Below are 23,202 nucleotides of genomic sequence, written 5' to 3'. Positions count from 1 at the left end.
TCAGCCCCATAATTAAGTTACTATTGCTTAATAATGCATCAGGATTGACGACTGACCTCCCTGACTTCAGATGTCCAAACGCAGGTTGAGCCAGTCACTGTGGCAACAAAAAGCAACAGAATAAACTGACAATTTGAGGTCTATATTGGCATAAAATAAATTGAGCTTACAAATCTTCCTTTTCCTCCACTGATTATAAAGGAGCATAGGACAACCTCCGCACTTTGCATCCCAACCCGTGTTTCACATCCAGAAATGTGTTCTTGGCTCACCGCTTGTGTCAAGCAATACAATTTATCTTAGCTCTCTTCTACCACGCTCTAAGCAGAAACAAGTGGTATTGGTATGTTCATACAGGCATTTCTGCTGTTCAGCTCAAAATGGTAACTAATTAAGTTTCAGCAACCTGTTTGTGTGCTGCACCCTCTGTAAAAACAAGAGCATTAGCTTAAATGACAGTTTACAACTTCTGCATCTGTGCTGTGGTTACATGACCAGTTAGCACAAATTCAGAAATGCTTAACTCCAGCAGGGTGGGTGCAATGCACCGGTTCGACTTACTATCTGCATAACAATAATGCCCCAAGGTTCCAGCTAAGATCCAAGTCCAACTATATCACAGGGTACATCCATTCCTAACAACACTTTGCTGTGGACCAAAACACGCCACTGCAGCAACTGAGGATGTTACTACTTCCAGGTGCATCCTGCATCCTTGTATCTGATTGAGACGTCATGTCTCCTGTAGAAGGGCAGCAGTAAAGCTGCATCTAGGCCACAGCATCTTTCCCTCTGTAGAGGAGCAAAATAGCAGATACCTGGGGTCCCTTCAGCTATAGCTGTCACATTCACTACAGCTGAGTCCTAAAGAGGTAGCCCTTGCTTCAGGTAATGTACAGAATACACATGGCAACAGAGAGGTGAACTAGCTCCCCAAGATCACTCAGAGAGTCATGGAGATGGCTGGGAGAGGGTCCAGACCAACCCACTACACTATATTGTCTCCCAAACTAGCTATTAAATCAAAATATCCTGTTTCTCACAGACAAGTCTTCAAACAGGGCAATGCCAATGGCCAGCATCAAACATCTGACTTAAGCTGGGGGGCAAAACCATGAGTATCAAGTGCATGGTCTTAAAGACCGAGTTAGTGTCTGGTAAGTCTTACAGAACCAGAGTTAAGGGATGAGGTGGGAATTCTGCTCTATTTACTCACACTTAGATCATCATACAGGTACAGAAGCGCCAAAGGGAGGGAAAAGAGGAGTGACTCTTTCCCCTACATTGTGGGACAGTTACAGAGCTAAGCTGAAGCGACCCTTAGTGCTGCTGAGGTCCCAGCTCAGCAGCCAGTGAATCCACTCTTTGCTCAACACAACCTTCTCCTATCTACAGGCAGTGCTTTAAAATTAACCTGGCTGTCACAGGGATTGGTGCTGAGGGCTTATTTACTCCAGTGACAAACAGCTGATGTTTGCCCACTTCAGATCCCTGCATAAGCAAATATTGTTCAAGCGCTGAATTCCTAAGCAAACTGAAAAATGCATTATTTAAAACCTCATTGTGTTCCAGCATTGCACAATATTAATATTGCTAAAGCTACTTAATGCTTGCACATCTAACGCATTTATATAAAATTTGATAAATTTTAACTGAACTTTTGGATAACTGTTTCCAGTTATCCATGAATTACATGACAAATTTGGACCAAACGTTTCATTGGTCTCTATCTTCGTGCATATCATTAGTTGCACATTCAGTCTCCTCTTCTGCACAGCCAAAAATTTCCACATGTTATGAAGATCTGCTCTTCAATTGGTCTCTCCTGTTAGACAAGGTGCACCTCAATCAGATTTCATTTGTTTTTTCATCTTGGCAAGACTAGTGAGACATTCATCTCTCCAATTTCTCCTGGCACCCAGGACTTCTGGAACAACTGGAATTTTTTCAGATATTGCCTGGAACAGAAAATTTAAGATTATTAAATCTCGTGTTCTAAGTAAAACGTTCTTCACCAGTGTTGTCTTCCTGCTTTCCCTGTGTCAGAGCAAGTAACCATCCACACAAACTGTAATTTAGTCTATCGCAAGCAATACACCACTAATTCTTTACATGGGTGACTGGAAATGAGCTAACCTGTACAATTAGAAAAGTGCTCCCACTTGGAGAAGGTTGGCTTGGATGTGGCAATGAAGGTGCCTACAGAAACATCAAAGCATCAGCCTCTTCTCTCAATCTACCGCACACAGCCACTGTCTAGTCTCTTTGATAATAACATTTTATTAAATAGGAAGGAGGCAACCTGGCCATTTATGTGGCTAAAACTATGCTTGAAACCAAATTCCTCTGTGTGTGTGTGTTTAAAGCTGTGATCTCCCTCTGGCTCCTAATAAATGTAATGAGGGATACCATGTTTATTAAAAACATTTTCTCTTAGGAGTGCCAGTTATAATCAAAATGACAGGGGAAGACACATAAGAAACTCAGAGTTATGATTTTTGCTGTATATTAGAATATGGAGGAGAGAAAGTGCAGCACTATTTGAGGACACAAAGGGAGAAGTCTGAACGGGTTAGCACACAAAAATTATATTTAAAACAAAATGGGGGAAAAAAAAGTTTTTCTGAGTGCATAATCAAAGTTGTCTTACAAGTGCCAGTTAAATGTATCGCTGAAAGGAGAACAAGAGGCAGTAAGCTCTGGCCAGATAGTACATTTTAACAGCTTTTCTTGCAAAGAAAACAAGCTGTTTGGGGAGTGCAGGTAGAGATAACAAGGTCATCTTTGCCAAAACAGCACCTGAGGTCTTAGGATTAAAAGGCAAGTGTTGAGAAACTGGGTAAAAGCTGGACCTGCTACCAATGTCCAGCAAGTTGCAGTCACTCCACAGAAAAGTCTGGGGGAGGGGCTGAGGGGTAAGACATGTTTAATGTTTCACTCTTGAGAGGATTCTTGCAAACCTAGATTTGGCATTGAAGACCAAAGATAAAGAGACAAAGAAATACATGGTGAAGTGGAATCCAGCTTTTCATAATGCAGCTCAAGCTTTTTCATACTAATAAAAAGCTTCTCATTGTTAATAACTCCATAATTATTATTGGTTGTTATTATAAACAGTCTATGTTGTTTAAGCATAAAATAATCTTTTTCCTTTTTAACATAACTGATGTTGAAATTGTGTAAATAGGAACAAAAAAACAGGAACAAAAATGCTGTCTTCCGGACAGAGAGCTTTCATATATGGAATTAATCTGACAGCTAACCAAGAACTATTCAATACATACACGTGTTCTTTACTGAAGCATTAAAATAGGCAATTATGGCAGTTAGGAAATAACTATATTTCAGTTAATTCCTATGATCAAATAGCCTATACAGTGAGTATAAACAAACTGTGGGCTAAGAAATGTTAATAGACAAACGGGGTCCCAATCCGGCACAGTGCTTAAATACACCTTACGTTTAAACATGCATGTAATTCCACCGGACTGCTCACATGCTTAACTTAAACATGTATTTGCACACTTTACAGACTGGAGCTCTACTTTGTAAAGTGTACAAAACCAAGAAAAAGTACATTCAGAAGAAAAAAGCCATAAGGTTTATGCAGGATGATGGAATAGGAGGAAGATACAGAGAGAAAAGTCCTGTAGGAAAGGAAGCGTGAAGCTGTGCACGTTATGGCAGAGGACACAGGACAGAAGTAGTAAGAAATAACATGGAGGATTTAATGTCAATAACCCATGGTTGTCAGCAGTTGACTCCTCTGTCTAGTAATAATGTTACCCAGCTGCTAGATCACTTTCCTTTGATGTATGTCAAAGTGCTTTGAAAAGGGACTTACATGCATTCTGTACTGATCTTTTAATTCAAACTACACATTCACACAAGAAATACAGTAAACTGAAATAGTACAGATGTTAAAATAAGAGCTAACATTCTTTGTTCTGAATGTCACTGCATTTATCAACTCCATATTTACCTGATGGATTTTCTCCTCAATTTCCCCTGAAAATTCTGGAACTGGTCCAAAGGTGTTCAAAACAAGTTTCATACCTTCACGGTATCTTTCGCAATAACTTGAAATACCTGAAAATAAGAGTGAAAAAATCTCATTTCAACAGAAATTCCTACTTAAATTCAGTAAGGCTGCCTGTGCTTAGGCACTTTCTTAAATCAGAGTAAAAACAACAAAAAAAAGGTGTGCTCTTATGCTTAAGACACCTAATTGTCATCAAGGAAAATGGATTCTGTCCAGCACGTTTCCATTAAAGTTCATAGAAAATTGTTTAGGACATGCCTTCACTGCAAACCCCATTAATGATACCTACTGGCAGACGATGCCATGTGAGGGGTGCAGTACACAACCATGGATATACTCGGGCTTTGTTACTTGAGGCAAGGAAGCTTCCCCAGCCTGTGTCCACAAGGAGAGTGCCCTCACCTCACATCTCCTCTCCTCCTGTTCAGTGTGGGTCATACCAGTCGAAGCATTCTTTTTATTCCTTTTATTTATTGGTCCAGAGTGTATCAAGAGCAACATGGCTCAGGGGGAAAGGGTCAAGGGCATGGAGAGCCAGGTGGCCTCCAGAGAACAAGGAACAGATGGATCTTGCAGATTAGTATCTTTTATTCCAACTGGAGTTAACAACAAGGATTCGGCTTTTCTGACCACAGTACCCTCTCTGATAGTCGAGCACTGCTAGGGGCAGCTGGGATCCACCTGACAAAACTGGAGAAGCATCATCTTTGCCAAAATGTGGCCAACATGGTGAGAAAAGCTTTTTATTAGGAACACTGGAAAAGTGAGATTACAACCTGTAATCAAGTGAGGATGGGGTGTACTGGGGTGGAAAAAAAAGAGTGCAGGGTAACAGGTAAAAGAGAAACCTCAGGACAGTATAAAAAATGCAGAAAGAGCCCATTCCAGTGTTTGTGCACAAATGTGTACAGCCTGGGATACAAGCAGGGGAAATAAGATCTCCACGTGTGGTCACACAACTACAAGGTTGTTGGACCAGCTGAGGTGTGGTGGGATGGCTCACGCACCCGGAGTGCTGCGGTGGACAGACACACACTTCAGGAAGGACAAGCAGGAAAGACAAGGAGGGGGTGTGCTGTCTCTGTAAAGGAGCAGCTCAGATGTATGGAGCTGTTCTATGGGATGGGTGGGAGCCTGTGGGTCAGCATCAGTGGAGATGCCAGTAAAGGACCAGTAAGGAACAACATTCTTCAAGGGCAAAAACAGTCCATCCTGATATTCAGGAAGACAAGTAAATGTATCAGGATTGGCTTGGATGCGCTCCAGTGCAAAAAGGCAGCATACTGGAGGTAGAAGCAAGGACAGGCTGTGAAGGAGAAATTTTAAAACACTGCCTAGGCATGCAGGGTTGGTGTCAGGAAAGCCAAAGCTCAGCTCCAGTTGAGACTTGCAAGGATGTCAACGGCAACAAGAAGGATTTCTACTGTTACATTAGTAATAGAAGGCTGAACAAGGAAAGCGTGGGCCTGTTGCTGAATGGGTGAATGATTTAGTGACAGAAGAAACATATAAAGCGGAGTTACTCATTGCTTTCTTTGCTTCAGTCTTCATTGACAAGGTCTCCTATGCCTCTGCATTTAGAGGCAAGCTTCAAGGAGGAGGAGAAGAGTTAACAGCAGTAGATGACAATCCAGTCAGTGACCACCTGCAAGAACTCAGCCCCACTTGAGACCATGGGACGAGACAGACTATATCCACGGATATGAGAGAAATGGCCCATGCCCTTGCAAGGCTGCTATCGCATTTTAAAAACTATGCCAGTTACTGCATCAATGTCATCATCTGAGATCCCCAGAGGACTGAAGGCAAATATTGCACCCATCTTCAGAAAAGGTCAAAAGAACAATCTGAGGCACTACAGGCCAATCAATCTCACTTCTGTCCCTGAGAAAAACAGGGACCAAGTCCTCTAGAAACAAATTCCTGGGCACAAGAATGAGAATAAAGTGATTGTGACAGTCAGCATGTTGTCACCAATGGGTACACTACAGTGTAAATTATGTCTGATTTATCTTGTTGCCTTCTGTGACATTAAGGTCTGCATGCTTGGACAACTAGATGGAAAAAAAATGGGTTGGATACTGAGGCTCAGAGGTAGTGGTGAATGGGTTGTACTGTATCTGGAGGTCAGCAGAAGTGGAGTATTGCAAGAATCTATCCTGAGACCTGGACCGCTGAACGGCACTTGTTCACAAAGTTTGTGAATGATACTAAATTGGGCGGGAGTGGGAGGTAGTGGGGGATGGATCAGCTGATACATTGGAGGGCAGAGCTGCCCTTAGACAGGCTAGAAGAATGAGACAATACAGAACCTTAAAAAATTTAACAAGGACAAGATTCTGCACCTCAGAAGAAAGAGCTCCTTGCAAAAACACAGGCTTGTGAACCCCAAGAACTCCTGGTTGTGACAGGCAGCAAGCTGAACGTGAGCCACCAGGGCACATAGAGCACAGATGGCCAGCAGCGTCCTGGGATGTGTTACCAGCACAGCCAGCAGACTGAAGGGAGTGATTACTCCCCTTTACTTGGCACTCACTAGACTGCATCCAGAACACTGCATTCAGCTGGGGATCCCCCAGTACAACAAAGACATTGACAAACTGGAGCACCTTCAGCAGAGGCCACCAAAAAGGTGAGGGCTGGAGCACTTGCCCCGTGAGGAGAGGCTGGTGGAGCTGGGCTTGTTCAGCCTGGAGCAGAGATGGCTTTGGAGGGATCTAACAGCTGCTTCCCAGTGCCTATGGGGTGGCCACTGGAGCTGGGCTTGTGCCAGTGGTTGCATGGCAGGAGGACAATAAACAATGGGCACAACTTGAAACAACAGGTTCAGACTGGATACTTAAGCACTGGCACAGGTTGCCCACAGAGGTTGTGCCGTCTCCATCTCTGGTGGTTTTCAAGACTGGATAAAACCCCGCACAGCTTGGTCTGACCTGAGAGCTGACCCTGCTGTGAACATCTTTGAAAGCATGTGGTTACAGAACCTGAGCACAGGCTAACTGGTATTAATGGGTAAAATGGCAGTCAAGTAGACCTCGGCTGAATTAAGGAAAGGTCCAGCTTCCATCAGCTCCAGTAGGAATCTCAAAAAAAAAAACCCCAAACCAACAGCTGTTGAGGCACTAGAGAGGAACTGGAATGATAAATGCACCAAAAAGATAAGAAATCAGTCATTTAGCCAGACACACACATCTAGCAGATTTTTTAGTGCTATTAACCACCACATAACCAAGAACGGACAAGGCAGCCGTTCCCACTGTACATCAATCAAGAAGTGATTAGCTGTACCACAAGAGTAAATGAGCAATGCTTGTCTGGCAGTAAGCAAGCTGACGTGAGTAAAAATGTGATTATCCTGCTGAACACCCTAGATCTGAGCAGCGAAGTTCTGGATATCCACTACAAGCTTGTGACAGTCTCCCTTTTCTGAGAACCACACAGACTGAAGAATTTGCATTCTTAACTCTCTTTTTATTAGTTAATTATCAAAGCAAGGAGGGGGAAGCTGCAGGACACAAAGGCAAGCGGTTACAGTCACCAACTCTCTCATGAAGACTCAAGAGACTGTACAGACTGAGAGGCATGAACCTGAACTGCTCGTGGTCTTATCCAACCACAAAATGCAGGAAATGTAAGCGGGGTGGCCTGACTACCGCACAGAAGAATGCAGCTCAGGTCAAGAGTCATTAAGCAGTCTCTTTCTTGAACAGCTTGTAGACAGTTCCTTGGAATGCAATACTGTGTGATATCAATACCCTAGAAGTCACACCTGCCTAACCCTTAATGGTTGAGGTTGAAAGGTGGATGAAGAACGGAAACCTCTGACTACCGGCAACTCTTAATCATAAACTACAACACTTCTACTGCTCAACATGCCTGGAATTGCTGAAGTACAGGTTTTCCAAAAGGCCTGTGAGGTCAGTAAGAGTACGGAGAACACTCTTGTTTCTGGATCAAAGTCAGAAGAACTTTCAGCGGGCAGATGCTCAAGGAAGTATTACATTTCCTGTAAGAAATTTGCACTCTTAAGTCATGATGACCATCAGATAAACAATGGAAAGGACAGAATGGGAGAACATGTCTATTGCGTGACAGAAATGTGGAAAGATTTGAGAGTATTCAGTTCTCCTAAAAAACGGACTAAAAACGTTCTCCAGTATCAGAAGGAAGGAGGCTCTGAGAAAAACAGCAGCCCTGTTAAGTAGCTTGAACCTCCATTTGGTGCCAAGAGCATGCCAATCAGCATTTAGTCAGCCTGTTTCCTTGTGGTACCTGTCCACAGAGCATATGTGCTCCTAGAACACGCTCTGGCACGTTCTGGCCTCTTCCACACAAAAAGGGAGGTCAGCTGGTCATACATGTATATCGGTGCTCTACTTATATGGAAATTTAGTATTTTGCTCAATTTTCTTGATTGACACACAGCCAAAAATCTTCACATTGCCTAGTGGGCTCCAAAACAACACTGACAGCAAGAGAAGCATGGCTGTGGGGTGTGGAATAGGCTGTGATAGAATTCTACAATACCTTTTCACTGAGGGAATAAGCAGAGACCGTCCTCTCCCATAAACACTCTGGAAAGGACCACTGGTTATCGGGGTTTACTGACCATCATACCCTGTCATTAGCATAAGCACTTGTCTGTTACATCTGAACAGCTGGGCTCACAGATTTTGGTATGTGAAGCCAACCAGGATCAGCCTACAGGGGATATGCCATCTACATGAGCAATATTGGAACCTAAGACAATTTTGGATGAGACTCATGCACCAGCCACAAGATGATTATATTAACAATAATATAAAAAATATAAATAATAACATTTACATTTCACCTTTCTCACGTGAGATTTTTCTTCTAAAAGTGAGGAGTCTAAGCAAAATGTGTGCTCCTGCATCGTGCAACATCACAGAAGGTTCCCAGATGTAGAAGCAGAAATGACTGAGGCTGAAGAGTGTGGAACTATGTGCACCTGGGTACAGCTTGCTAATGCACAGCTGCTGGCAGCAGCTGTTGCCAGCTGGACAATCACAAAATCAAAAATGGCCATTCAGTCAAATACAGAAATTCAGTCAAATACGGCAATTCAAGCAAATCTACATGAGCAACTGGTGACAGAAGGAATGGTAAACAGAGGAGTGTCAGCTACCAGTTATTCTGGTGCTTATCCAGCTGACAGGTCTATGACACCTAGACCAGTGCTGAATAGTTTGGGTTTGGTACTTTTCCAAAAGTCATGGGGAACCTCTCAACCACCTGGTAAGCTTATAGAATAATCCCATTAGTCTGAGTAGTTTTGGTTCTGGTACAGTCAGAAGAAGGTAGAAGAGAAGACTGTGTGTCAGAAATCTTTTTCATAGGCCACAATCTGAAGAGATAACATTACTATCTTGGGAAAGCTGAACGCTTGGACATGGCTAATCCATCTACCTGGTGAATGTGAAGTCCTGAGCTGGAGCTGGGTTTCAGAGCTCACTCAGCCAGCTAGTCCTGGAAACGTAGCTCCTACTGGCAGCTCACCTACAGCTTGAATGAATCACAACAATTTCTGGGTGGGTACAGCTCACCAATGCAACAGAGACATGACAAATGCAGGTTGGGTAATACAATTCACTCGCTGCATGCAATGTATGAATGAAAAGAAGCCTCATGCAAAGTCAGCAAAATAGGAAAGGGTAAAAAAGAAAAAAAAGTTACAGGTCTAGAGAAGAGCAGCAGCATTAGTATAGTTGATCTCAACACTGTGGCTGAAACGGCAACACGCAGGCACGCATGCTCCGTGCCAAGCAGCGGGTGGACACTGCAAAATCCTTTGAGTCCCAAGTGAAGGAAATAAAGCAAAAGTCAGAAGATACACATGGACTCACTCAAAGATTAAGAAAATAATAATTTCAAAATAGCTAACTTAAGACCGCACTCCCAGTGTGAACTGGCAGTGGAGACTACGGCAATCTTTAACTTGGTTTAAGCAATCAAGATCAACCCTATGCTGCCAGCTTCAAGAAGGCACTTGAGCAATGGAGCATATTGCTGGAAAAATCACTTTGCTTTTCAACTGCAAACTCAAAACTGGCAAATATTTGACTCCAGGCCTTTAGACTTAGGAGTCTTTGGTTCAAAGGTCAGGGCTATTGCAAAGGTGGATGAGAAGAGCACTTGACTGGAGCATAGGGACAAGGTGGAAAACAAATATGACAGAATTCCTTTAATCCTTGTTAAAACTGCCCAGGGAGCACCTTAAGCTGGAAGCATTAGCATCTGTAAACAGTGTGAGACAAAGAGGGAGCTGGAAAAACAGGAAAAAGATGGCAAATTGGGCTATTAAAAAAAAAAATCAATGCTTCTCCTTGCACCCAGTTGCTGTGCCCGCACTGTGCCCCACTACCTCCAGCTGGAGAAGAAGTGACAGTGAGTGCTGGAGGGAAGGGGCCCTGGGAGAAGGCAGATATTGCAACAGACACCTGAGAAACATGAACCAGAACAGAAACACCTCCAGGGAAGGTAAAAGTTCCCTGAATCTTCTTTCCACCACACTTAGAACTATGGCAGACAGTGGAAGAGATGGAATGAGTAACAAAATGTTCTTAAGGAAGAGGTGAATACAGGATTATAGAGATGAAAAGGGGAATAGACTGTCTTTCATGGAAGTCCCACACCCACCCAGCACTTCTGACTTTTACAGTAGAGTTACAGGAACATGCTATCACAAGCTAGACAAGGGCACTGATCCAAGGATCTTAAGCAGACCATTTCTACCTAGGAAGTACAAGACTCTTCATACCATCAAAGGAAGAATAAGCTGCTGCTTATTTAACTTGGGTGAGATTCCAGGCAGTTTCCAAAACAGCTAATGAACTGTTCCACAAGAATTTGTTCACAAAACTATACTTCAGGTTTGCAGGTCCTTACCTGACGGACTTGCACTAGTGTGGTACAAACATGGGTATCAGTGAAACACCTCTAGTTGCATCATCAGGATGAACAGGGCATTGATGAAGGAAAAGGAACTCAGGACAAATATTTAGCTTAGAAGCACACGTAAAATGCTTCACTAGCCTGAGAAGACCTCTTCACAAGGGAGGCCCATAAATATAAATGTGATGGGAGCAGCAGGAAAAAGAAGGTAAAACATGACAGTATGAAACATGGTATGTTCATGCATTATAGTATGTAAGCATCTTCAAGTATCTTAGCTTCTTGTCTGCTAAGTCTTATCCCTTCGTCTTCATAAGAAGGACAACAGGCATGAAGACTGAAGGATGCAAGCAAAGAAACCTGGTAAACCAGTCTGGCAAGGACACTACATACAGGGCAAAACAAGGAAGACAGTGAGATATTTGTGAGAGAAAATGAGAGGAACAAGTGTTACTGACAAGGACAGGGAAGACGCCAAAGTCAGAGGGTGCCTCACAATACTGAGTATTAACTTGATGACTTTGAACCTGATGATCAGCATAATTAGATACCATAATGACTCAAAAATTGAGTAGGCGAGATGGTCAAGCAAGCCACTGGTGTAATAGCACTAACAATGTGCAAAGATTGAGGTGGGGTTGATTTTAGCAGGTAAAATCCAAGAAGAGGCTGTACTTGGTAAGACCGAAGATGAGTATGGATGAGGACAGAAAAGAAGTGGCATATTTCAGGAATACCACGGAGGAATCTGTCACATTTGGGTTATGTTCAGAGAAAAAAAAAATGCCAGCCTTCTGTTTTGCTGATAGAGGGATCACATTTCTAGACATTCCAACTCCAAGGAATACTTCTTAAATGTAATCCTGTCTTCATCCAGGGTGTGTCCGAGCACAGGTGGACACTCTTAGGTAGGGTGTGAATTCACAGGACGCCTGGTACTCTACAGTAATTCCCACAGGAATTCACTTAGACTGTAGCTGCATGAATACTTGCAAATACTCTGAGACAGTAGTAGCACAAAAAAAGTTTTATTCTCACTGTCCCTGTGTTACCATCTCAACAGCAATGCACAAATATTTGTCCAGGACTGCTGGGAGCTGGTTCAAGGAATTAAACTGAGTTAATATGAATAATTTTTTTTTGTTAGATCAGTTTCAAGTCTGGGGTGAATTCTTCAGCCTGAGCCACCTGGTGACCATATACTTCCTGTCATTAACGTGAGGGAGAAGGATGCACCAAGATGTGTTCTTTGAGACACAGCTATAATGACTTGAGTAATAAAGCATTAAGAATTCCTGTGCAAGGTCATGTCCTCGTTTCAGCAGGTGGAAGGAACCACTTTACACCTAAGAGTCCATAGAAAGAAACTGGTGCACAACAACCACTATGCTGAAAAATTCACCTTTGCTTACTGCATGCAAACTTTTTCATTCAAAAATGCCCCACAGTTGCATAGAGGCAAACAGTCATTCTAGGACTATAAATGGCTTTCTTCAGTCTATTGGGAAGTGAACTGAATAAGTGTAAACACGTATGAAATAAGTGGTGGGTTCATGAAATAAGAGGTTTTCATAGGATTATGCACCACTGTGATATTTCATCTCAGTAGTACTCTCTTACAAGTATTCCTGAATTGTGGTATTTTACTATCCTAAAACATAACATGTGGGTTGGACAGAAATGAAGGGAAACTTTTCTTAAATTTTACTGCCTTAACTTGTGGATTCTCACATCTTTTGATTACCAGCTTGTGGTATATAGCAGCATTAAAGCAGCAGCCATAGGAATAATCACTGCTTTTGAACCAGCCAGCACGCATGGCTATAGTAATGGTTAAAAATCATGCTTGGCTAGGCTCCACCTAGCCAGAAAAGAAAAAGCTCCTGGCTTTGAACTATGGCTTATGATTCCTCCCTCTTCCCTTTTGACGTTTTGTGCTTTGCATACAGCCCAATCATTCTACTCCTGTCATCCAAAACCATTTCAAAACCAATTCTGGCAGGTGGTTCTAAGATGAGCACACATTCCCACTTCCAGTAAGGGAAACACAGTTTTCCCCATGAGGAGATATTCCTAGCTTACTGGATATTTGCTCTTACATTATAGGGACTATGCATCAGCCTCAATTTCCACACAACTCCTGTAGACACATGTACAAACACCAAAGTGAGTAATAAGCAAAACATGATCCTGGAATGGGGTTTTTATAAATGCAGGAGAAAAAATAGCAACAAAGATCCTTCAACCTCCCTCTATCCACCTCTTCTGCTGGTAGTAGCAGATTTAGATAAAGATTAAATTCCAGTTACAGCTCACTAAATAACCCACAGCCAACTCTGAAATATACATGAAGAGCTTTTGCTGCAAACATGTAAAAATCAGTATATATGATAGTCTAGCTGCTGGTGTTACAGATGATTTTTCTGCAATGGCTAAAAAGGAGCTGATAGTTCAAGAAACCAGAGATTCAGGAGATAGAATCTTAAGAGAGACTGGATCATCTTCGGTATATTCATAGAGAGCCAGGTATATATACAGGAGGAACCCTGTGTCTGCTAGCATAATCCCACAATAAGTAAACAGGTAAAATGGCTCTAGGTCCTTGTAAAAGACTTAATGCCATCTGATATCATAAGATGACAGGCTCATAAGACAGAGTTTACTGAAACTGAAATCAATGTTATTTTTCCTTTAATGAAACAAACAATCACCATTACAGTATTATGCAATTTGGATGTGTTTTTTCCTCTCCTCAAAGGGGTTTCCCTCCTTCCTGTTGCCACCCAGTTGCCAAATTGCTGTTGCTGATTCTCCTTTTAGTAACCTGACGCTGGTTTTTTATTTCATGTTCAAGGCTGTTGGCTTGCTGCCATATATTCAAAATTCCTAATATTCATGCATGGATTAACTGGTAATCTGAAATGGCTTCGACAACAACTTTTGATAAGACCACTTATGAATATGGAAGAAAGGACATAAGAACTAACATGGGGGAAATATGGCATTAGCACATAGGAAGTTCATGGGAAGATCCTGATGTACATATCCCCCATGGAAATAAATAACACTGATCTCAGAAAAAGGATTTGAAATAGTATTCTTTATTCAAAACTAAGCAAAAATATCACCCCACCCTTAAACAAAAAAAAAAAACCACAAAAAACCAAACAACTTCTCCAGCTTCCAGAATCTCCCATAAATAACACTTTTCCTCTCACATACTTCCTGCATCCCTACCATCCTTCTTCACCGATTAATAGAGAGTTTATGATTGTGGGTAATTAATAACTTACAGCTGAAAAGAAGGGCGGCTGCTGTGAGGCTGCTGAACAGGCTCAAAAGCAGGATAGAGGCTGTTTCCCAGCCACCTCCATTTCCTTCCACAGATCAAACCCTGACACTATTACTACAACACGTCAGAGCAGGTTGTGCTGGGCAATCAGGAGAGGTCCCTACCATTCCATAGTATGGGAAACAATACTAGACAACCAGGTGGCACAGGTGTGGAACTGTGACCATAAGCCATTGTGTGCCCTGACACCAGCAATTTTTATGTAAAACTGTCTCTGATGAGAGCAACAGCCTGAGTCAGCACATAAACAGGAGCAGCTCTGGACTCAGAGACAAGGCAACACTGCTCATGATCTAAGTCACTAAACAAACACAAAAACACCTTGTCAGCAAATAGCCCAGTCCTCAAGTGAATTAACCATGTTATTTTAGAGTTATTTTTAATTGAGTATATTATATAAATGTTAAAATAACTTGAACAGGTATATTTTGGTTTTGTATTTTGCAAGCCTACTCTTTTGGTTTATCAGTGTCTTGGGTTACATTTCGTAATTTTTCTTCCTCTGATCTGGAACACTAACATTCCTAACAAAAGGCAGCATTAATCCAGAAGCTGGATAGTCTCTACCAGCAATAAGCAACCTACCAGCTGCATGTGTTACCTAAAACTAGTTTGAGATGGGAAATTTCAGAAATGCTGTTGTAATAATGACTACTTCCTGATGGGAGGAAGGAAGCTAAGCTGGATCATGATGGAACATCAAATGCCAAAGGGCACTCCAGGAAGAACATAAAACCCAACCCAGATGACTTATACAATTCCATTCACCTCAAGTAAACATCATTTTAGAACTAAGGAGTCTAAAATATTGACTAAGAAATTATTCCTAAATATGATTTTGTGGGTTTTGTTTGTTTACCTGTTTACTTAACAAGCATTTTGATTAGGTTTTATGTTTCAGCAGAGGAAGTTCAGCAAGTTACTCTGACAGAGACAGGGGACACATGGGCAGGACTGCACAGCCCTAGCCTGCAAGACTCCCAGTGGACTGCTGTGCTTAAGGCCAGTACTACAAGCATCAGTTCTGTTCTGTGTAAAGAATGTATATGTTTTATATTGAGTAAGTCTAAAATCACTAGAAAGGACTGGAAAACTGAAAGATACTAATTGATCAAGAGGCAAACTTTTAGGAAGATGCCTCTATCTAGAGGATGGATATTCCTTCCCTAACAATGCACAGAAGCAAATACTTTATGACTTTTAATTTATTGGAAATACAACCAAACTGACAAGCTGAAAGACTCTGGTAGTGGATCCACAATTGCACATTCATGTCAAAATTGCTTAGTCAGCGTTAAGAAACCTAAGTTTCTGCCAAGTAAATAACCAACAAGTAGACAGAAAAGAATGCTTCTAATTGTATGCTGATATTTTATTATCCTGGTTTCTCATTTTTATTATTGCATTATTAGGCACTGTGCCTAAAAGATCCAGTAACTAAGAACAAGCCCACCACGGCAAGGATTATACAAAGCCAGAATGAAGACACAGCTCATAACAGGAAGAGTTAAAAATTTATTTAGGTGTTCTTCACTTCTTGAAGTTTTAATGTTTTGTTCATTCATTCACTGCTCACACCTTTGTAACCCTCATCTGTAATTTTGATTTAATTTTCAGCAATTTGCTTTTTATTTACCTGGGATTCATATATACCGTTCCAAAAACACCTAAAAATCTGTCTCGATTATGCAAGACAGATGTTGAACTGTTTCATGACTGTTTTGTCAAGTCAAGTCAACTTTATATGCACAGTATTTTGCAGACAGAAGCAACTTCACTTCACTCAGGGTCCAAACCAGCTTAAAGCAAGTCAGCTCCAGCCATATTTACACTGAGCCTTGCTGTGAATTCTGCAAAAATACAGCACTCACCTACAGAAAGTGAGTTTCTGCTGACACTGGATTATCAGATGAACTTTCCCAATACTTTCTTTTCCTGATGCTCAGAGAGTCCTGAACTAGGGGTACAACAACACTTGCAAAGCACTAGAACAAATCTTGGGAAAAATGAAGCTAGTGTTCCAATTAGATGTCATCTTTCACCTGATTACTTAGAATAGGATATTCGATATCCATTTCGTTCTATCTGACCTCAAGTTTTAGATAATTTTTCTTCTTCTTATCACTACAGTAGAGAGACGAGTCATAGCTGTAGCAATCCAAACCTGGTTTGTCACACATTTCCAGTGCCTTGTGCAACATATGCCTTCCCTTCATATTCAGATCATTTTAAACTACATACCTTCTGCATTAAGATGCATGGTTTCCAGAGGTCCAATAAATGCGTATCGCATTCCCAGTCCATCAGACATCACAAGGTCCAGATCAGTAGGAGAGATTACTCCATCCTAAGTAGCAAAAATAGAGCAGGAAGGAAGATTTATGAATGCTTGGTTTTAATGCAAAATTGCCTGCTTTTTGTATACAATTAAAAATTAAAGAAGTAATAAAAACTAAGGCTAGAAATAGCAGAAACACTGTTTGCCAGAAAAGTCCATCTATTATGCAAGCCTTCCTACAGTTTAGTATAAACGCTCATTCACATCTCTAAGATTGCTGTACTTCATAATCGAAACACATTTTGTCAGTATCTTGTTTTTAAACTTATTAATTTATAAGTGTTTTCATACAATATGTATTATTTGTACACACTAGTTTGCCTGATACTTATTACTTACGATAACTCGTACTAAAACTAAATTGAGCCGTTCATGTTAACCAACACTTCTTTCTGAGAAACTGAGAATCCAAGAACACAGAGCAGACGTGACACTCATAGCACATGACAAAAAGAGTTTATATCAAATCCAAGTATTATACCAACTCTTTTAAATACAGGAATTTTGGCTAAATCTTACACCTCCCTCCATATTCTCTTAGTTCTGGATTTTTGGGCAGAGTCACAACCGGCAGAACAGGGTGCAGCAGTGGGTACTACTCCTGAAGCCACCTGCAAAAAAAGGCTGGGACCAAACACGCAGGCAACGCAGCTGCCACTCCCTTCCACAAAGCTCAGTGAACATTCGATCAACCCAGCCTCAACCTGCCCAGGTTCTCCAGTTCATTGCCAGCCTCACATTTTGCAGCTGGCAGGACACAGAACATGCAAAATGAAGCATTTCTCCTGTTAAGAGAGGAGCACTGCCGTTCCACCCACCTGGTGGCACTCACAAGAAAGCCAACACCCCCATCAGGTTATGGCAAGCACAGGAAGGCTTGTAAAAATATCAGTTACAGTTCATTACCTTAAAAGATTTACTTTAGAAGAATAATATTTATTATATGAGGTTGTTTTCCACCTACTAGGAAGATAGGAATTAACTAAGACCTGTTCTAACCACTTCCATCAGATAAGGCTTGGTTTCAAGAACTTGTCCTCTTTATTCCCAGAGACATAAAAACATTTCCTTCTGGCTAAGAAGGCGGAAGAAGAGATGCTGAATTTGTCCTCTTACCCTACCTTGAGGTGACCTCCCCACTCAGTGCCCCTTTCTCCACAAGCCCCTTTCAGCTGCAGAATACAAGCAGGTATAGTCATCTGCTTGGCCAAAGACACTTCTTTTATGGTTAAACTTCCCTTTCTCAGGGCCCTGTCTGAATGCTCCTTCGTATCACACAATGATCAGCTAGAGTTACGGGCATGCAGGACAGCTCTCCTGACTTGTTGTAGACATGGACATCTGAGCCAGACATCTTGACTCTCTTTATAATCACTAGGGAGAAAAAGGAAATCAGCATCCTAAAGCAGGTATCTAGAACAGGTGAAATGAGTTGTGTTAAAAGGGCCTAATTCTCCTCACTGACTGCCAGATGAGCAAGGAGTTTGGATGTCAATGTCTGTGTTGTAGAAATCCCACCCACAGTGTCTTCTCATGTTAATCAACTACATCCTCTGCTGTTACTTTAAAAGAAACTCATAAACCAAGGACCAACAGAACTTCTACAGCTGGCCACAGACATCAAGTTTCATCACCTCAGGCTTAAACAGGGCCTTTTATAAGATTAAACCTCATGTCTCTATCTGTTGGTAGGCATTGCTCCTATCAAAAATAAGTCAGGCTGAATACCTGTTGCAGGTGGCTTTTGAACTCTAACTTGAAAAGGAAACAATAATGTAATTACTAAGATCTACTCACCATATGGAACACAGCTGTGTTAGAAACTTTAGACATAAAATGTCAGGAATAAGGAAGCATTATTTTCTTCAACTTAAAGGTAAGGCATAGACATAGTAACATAAGTCATCTAGAGGCAGACAAGAAAATCTGAATAAAGACAGGACTAAACTAAAACCTCCATGTTCAGATTACAGACCAGCATCAGAGTAACTAACACAGGCACCATACATGCTGTGAAAGTTTTTTCCCCTGACATGGCAACACAACTTCTCTGAACCACATCAGCAAAGTCAACAAAAGAGCTCTTCTGTTGGGAGTGCTTCATCCAAACAATGGGTTATGCTGGTAGAGCTGTGCTTGATGGGTGATTATTTTTTTTTCCCCTGGTTGCCATGGATTTGTGAACAAAAGATGAACCACAAGTTCTGGACAAGCATTCAAACTACAGCAGCAGTTAAAAACTGTAAACATAACATTAAAGAGTTAACAGGTTCTTGGAACACCTCATTGTAAATTATTTTTCAAATTAAAAACTGATTTATTTCTTTTGACACCATACTCCTCAGCTTTGGTACTGACATTTGAATACCAGGTGCCCTCAAAGCCAAGAGACAAGTGCTTTGTTTTTAGCCTTTTGACCATAGCTATAATTTTATGGTTACAGCTATTAAAAGGCAAAAACTGCTGCTACCAGAAGAAAAACATGACAAATCCCTCCAGTTGAGGGATTCTACACATGTGAGCTCAGCTTCTCCTTGTCGCATAGATCCTCTTAAAGAAAAGCCTTTTACTTTTTCCCTTCAGAAATTAAAACCACATCAATATGAAACAAGTCAAATGATCTTCCTCTAGGGAAAAGCCCTACTCCCACTTATGTTAAGAAGATCAGAAGGTGGTGGAAGGATTCAGCAGGGTGGGTGCAAGGTAAGGAAGGTGTCTTCCACAAGGATCGGTGTTTATGCTAAGAAGTAAACAAGAAAGAGTTCCAGCCCAGTTTCATTAAGTTGAGGTGTGAAACAATCTTCAAAAGGGGATGTTTCATTCTCTTCATCCTGGGTAACTCTCCTTGTAAGCCTTCCTCTCGACCACTTGTCAGAGGTAACATGTTAAGAGTTCACCAGAAGCTTTCACAGTTACAGAATTAAGATCTTAATTTGATATAAATTCCATCAAAATCCTCAGTGACCCCAGTGGCCAAAATTCTACATTTAGACTAGCTCAGAAACCTCCACACTTCTTATGACACCATTTATATACCACAATCTCATCTTCCTAGAGATTTCATCTGCTGTGATGCCACAGTATTGTCCTAATGCTCCTTCAGTATTCATTAGTCCTTCTTGCTATGCAGAAACTCTTTTCTCCTTTCCAAAAACCTGTGGCAGTTCTGCAGTCTCCACCTTTAGGCCCTGACCCAACCTGTTTGGTTTTAATGAACAGTCTTTACATCTGTGAGTCACAGTCACATCGCAACTTCTGTCACCGACTCGGTTTGTAATCATATTAAGTGTGACATGGCCAAAAAAACACTTTTTTTTTTTCTTTCTTACTTCCAATTCATCATGTTCTCCTACTCACTCCAGTCTGTCTACAGAGCTATTTTGGACCCCACTCCCTCCTGGACCACATACTTTCTGTCTCCAAATTTGCCACTTCATCCTCTGTACCTCCCAAATCCAGTTTTGGTTTTGTTTTTTTTTCTGATTGTCACTAATATATGCATTCTCTCACAGCAGCACTTGTTACACCCTTCTCTTCACTATCACATCAATCAAGCCCCTTCCATCCACACTCTGATGAGATCTGTTTCCAGTCCTGTCATTTTGAGCATATGACTTTTCTACTAGATCCTCTACCAGCTCCATCTCTTTTCATTTCATCATGTTTGAGAAACTTCTTGTCCTACACACTTCACGCCCCCCTACTTTGCTGGCCTTTATCTTCCTTCTTCCATGGCACCCTCACTCACCTCATCCTGCAAGAAACACTTGGTATGAACACTTCTTCTCCCTGACCCTTTCAACTTCCTTTTATGATATTCCCCCCTGTTATGGGGCACTGTAACTAGACGGTTAACCCTCTACCTTTATCTTTGATCTTTTGGAAAGATCCTCTGGATAACACTATAATACAATTATTAATAATAAGGAATCTGGAATTAGAAAAGTTTTGCCAGCATTAAAAGACTGCCAAGCTAGTCACCTGGGAAGGGAGAGGTACACAAATTAGGGACTGAAGCCAATGCACCTGATTGCTGTGAAAACTAAAATGGACACACAGCCAAACCATGACTGCTTATTTTCCAAAAGATTAACAAAAATGGCAGGGATCCCCATTCTTCTTGTCTTTTGCAATGACTATAACCTAAAAGAAAACCCACTTTTTAAAAAAAAAATATATTAAGACAGTATCAAAAGCTTATACAGAGGAAAATACAGACTCTTAAGACACTTATCATATAATCCATCATGCAAAGTAGTTTTAGTTGGTTCTTAAATGCAGCTGGAAGTCCTAAATCAGATCAGGGTTGAAAAAGTGCCATGTTCTCCTCACTATCTCTGCTGCTGCGTTCCATGACCTCCCTCACATTCCCACATTTGGCCCAGTCCTGCATCACCAGCACCCATGTTGTGCCCAGTTTCAAAACTGCAGCCTCCCTGTGCATGTCCCTGGAGACCTCAGAACCTTTGGTAAGGACAAACTGTATCCCAATGCCTGAGTTTGTTGCTACTTTAATCACTTTGCCCTGAACTATGCTTCTCTCTGCTCCAGCATCCATGTCACCTGCAATTTGAGCACCAAATGGAATCTGAGCCTGAACCCAACCAGCTGGGCCTTTCCTTAGCCCTCTGACTGTGTTACCGCCTCTCCTGCTCTTGGGTCCACATGGCAGAAGTTGGGGAGCTCCATGCATCATCCAATAAGCAGCTATATTTACTGCACTGCTTTCTACACAGCCCCATGTTTATGCTCTGTATCACAAACCTTCTCCCACTGCATGATCCCTGTCCCACGCCTCACTCATCTCAACATAGCACTGCTACAGAAAAAAGAGGTACTGGCAGGTCATCAGTTGCTGAGCTACATTTGGGAACTAAAACGTACCCTGCAAGGAGCTCTGTCCATTTGTGATAAAAGTTTTCCAGATAAATGCCGTCAAACCACCAGTCTTTTTTTTTTTTTTTTTACAGTACATTAATACTTCTACCAGAGAAGCCTCCACTAGTTTCTTGAATGAAATAAGCTCAACCGACAGAAAAAAAAAAAAGACTCTCTATGCAAAGGCATCCAAACTTGGACTTTTATCTAAGTATATGTGCACACGTGTGCATGTATAAAGATCACTCCCCTGTCACTACTATAAATATTTTTAAGGTGAGGATGCAGATGACAACCTCCAAGTTCAAATCTCAGCAAAGTCCTCAAAAAATCAGACAGTTGCTCACACAAAGGGGCGGACTTAAGGTTGTTTCAAGTGGCTTCAAAACACTTGGGACTGCTGTTATGCTTCTTTCCCGGTTCGCACACAGCATTTGTATCTGGAATACTTATGTCCTTGTTAAGTGACAAAGAACTGACACACTGCAATGCAAATACAACAGTCTCCCAGCAACATCACAGATTTCTCTCAAGCAATCACCATGTTAAAATTCAAGAACACTTGTAACAGGAATAGGAGCACTGATCAGTTTATGACATGTAACTGTAGGCATACAAAGATATTTCTTCAGACCTTTAAAACCAATAAAACAGTTAAGTTTGAAATTATGTTTTATGGTTCCCTCTCATTGTTCTTTTACAGTAGTCAAAAGGAATATACAATTATTAGCATCAAAATACCACAGTGTCCATAAGTGATTTTGTAAGAATGTCTGTGTTCTGCATTCAAGCTGACTTGGATTATCTCATTACAATTTACATATCTAACCAGAAAAGGACTAATAGTGTGGTCATTTCGGACAGGAATGCTTTATTAATACGTCTCTCCTGCTAATATTTGTATTTTATCTTGCACCCCCAGTGCTTCTTAGGGTCAGGAAAACTTCTGTTACCAGAAAGAATCAATGTGAGTAAAACTTAATTTTTAGGAGCCTCTCCAAGACTATGAGTCGGGGAGGCTGATATTCCCAACAATAAGGACTGAGAAGTGACTAAATCAGAAGCAAGAAGTATTTTTCCCCACTTTCAAAGTAGAAACACCAAAAGAACAGGACTTGCAATAAAAGTGATTAAGTTGGCAGCACAACAGTAGAAACAGAAGCTGCCCCAGGCCTGCAGCTCCCACCTATGTGCAGTGATTCTCCTCCCATCAAAGGCAGCGTGTAGCCTCAAGTCACACAGCTGAAACTACACACCGGGGACAGCCGGTATTTGTCCAGGCTTTTGGAATGGCAATATAGCCAAAGTTGTTACAGTTTAAGTGTGTATTTGCCTGAAATGCAACAAAATTATACAAAACCAACAACTTCGAAACTTTGATGAGGCAACAAAAGCAACTTTGATTACCTGTCAGTGCTTCAAGCACCATTTAATTACTATTCACACACCACCTCCCACAGGCTGATACTAAAGGTTCACCACAAATCAATACCTCTTTTCCACTAGCAGCCCAAGAAGCGTTCTTATACTCCTTCCATAACCAAAGACCACATACAGAGTGACACTCTTGACGACACACGCTGCCGCAGCTCCCAGCAGTCCAGTCTTTGAGACTTCGACAGCCGGAGGTCTCTCCTGCACAGTCTTCCTCTAACATGAGTCTGTAAATGTTCCCTG

At 41.5% G+C, this 23,202-nt stretch overlaps 1 protein-coding gene across 1 annotated transcript in view; it reads right to left on the bottom strand.

Moving 5' to 3' along the window:
• Positions 1 to 1,844: 1,844 nt before the first annotated feature.
• The window catches only part of CRYL1 (crystallin lambda 1), a gene marked incomplete at its 3' end in the record, with an annotated part of 53,633 nt that continues 32,275 nt past the window's right edge, over positions 1,845 to 23,202 (bottom strand). Inside the window, exons 6-8 of the mRNA XM_080359582.1 lie at positions 16,551 to 16,656; positions 3,983 to 4,089; positions 1,845 to 1,958 (exon numbers count right to left, since the gene is read on the bottom strand). Of these exons, the coding sequence (XP_080215708.1) occupies positions 1,845 to 1,958; positions 3,983 to 4,089; positions 16,551 to 16,656 (327 nt within the window). The remainder of the gene's footprint in view (positions 1,959 to 3,982; positions 4,090 to 16,550; positions 16,657 to 23,202) is intronic.

The sequence above is a fragment of the Nesoenas mayeri genome (genome assembly GCF_963082525.1).
Source record: "Nesoenas mayeri genome assembly, chromosome: 1".
Classification (NCBI taxonomy): domain Eukaryota; kingdom Metazoa; phylum Chordata; class Aves; order Columbiformes; family Columbidae; genus Nesoenas; species Nesoenas mayeri.
This window is presented reverse-complemented; position numbering and strand designations above follow the sequence as displayed.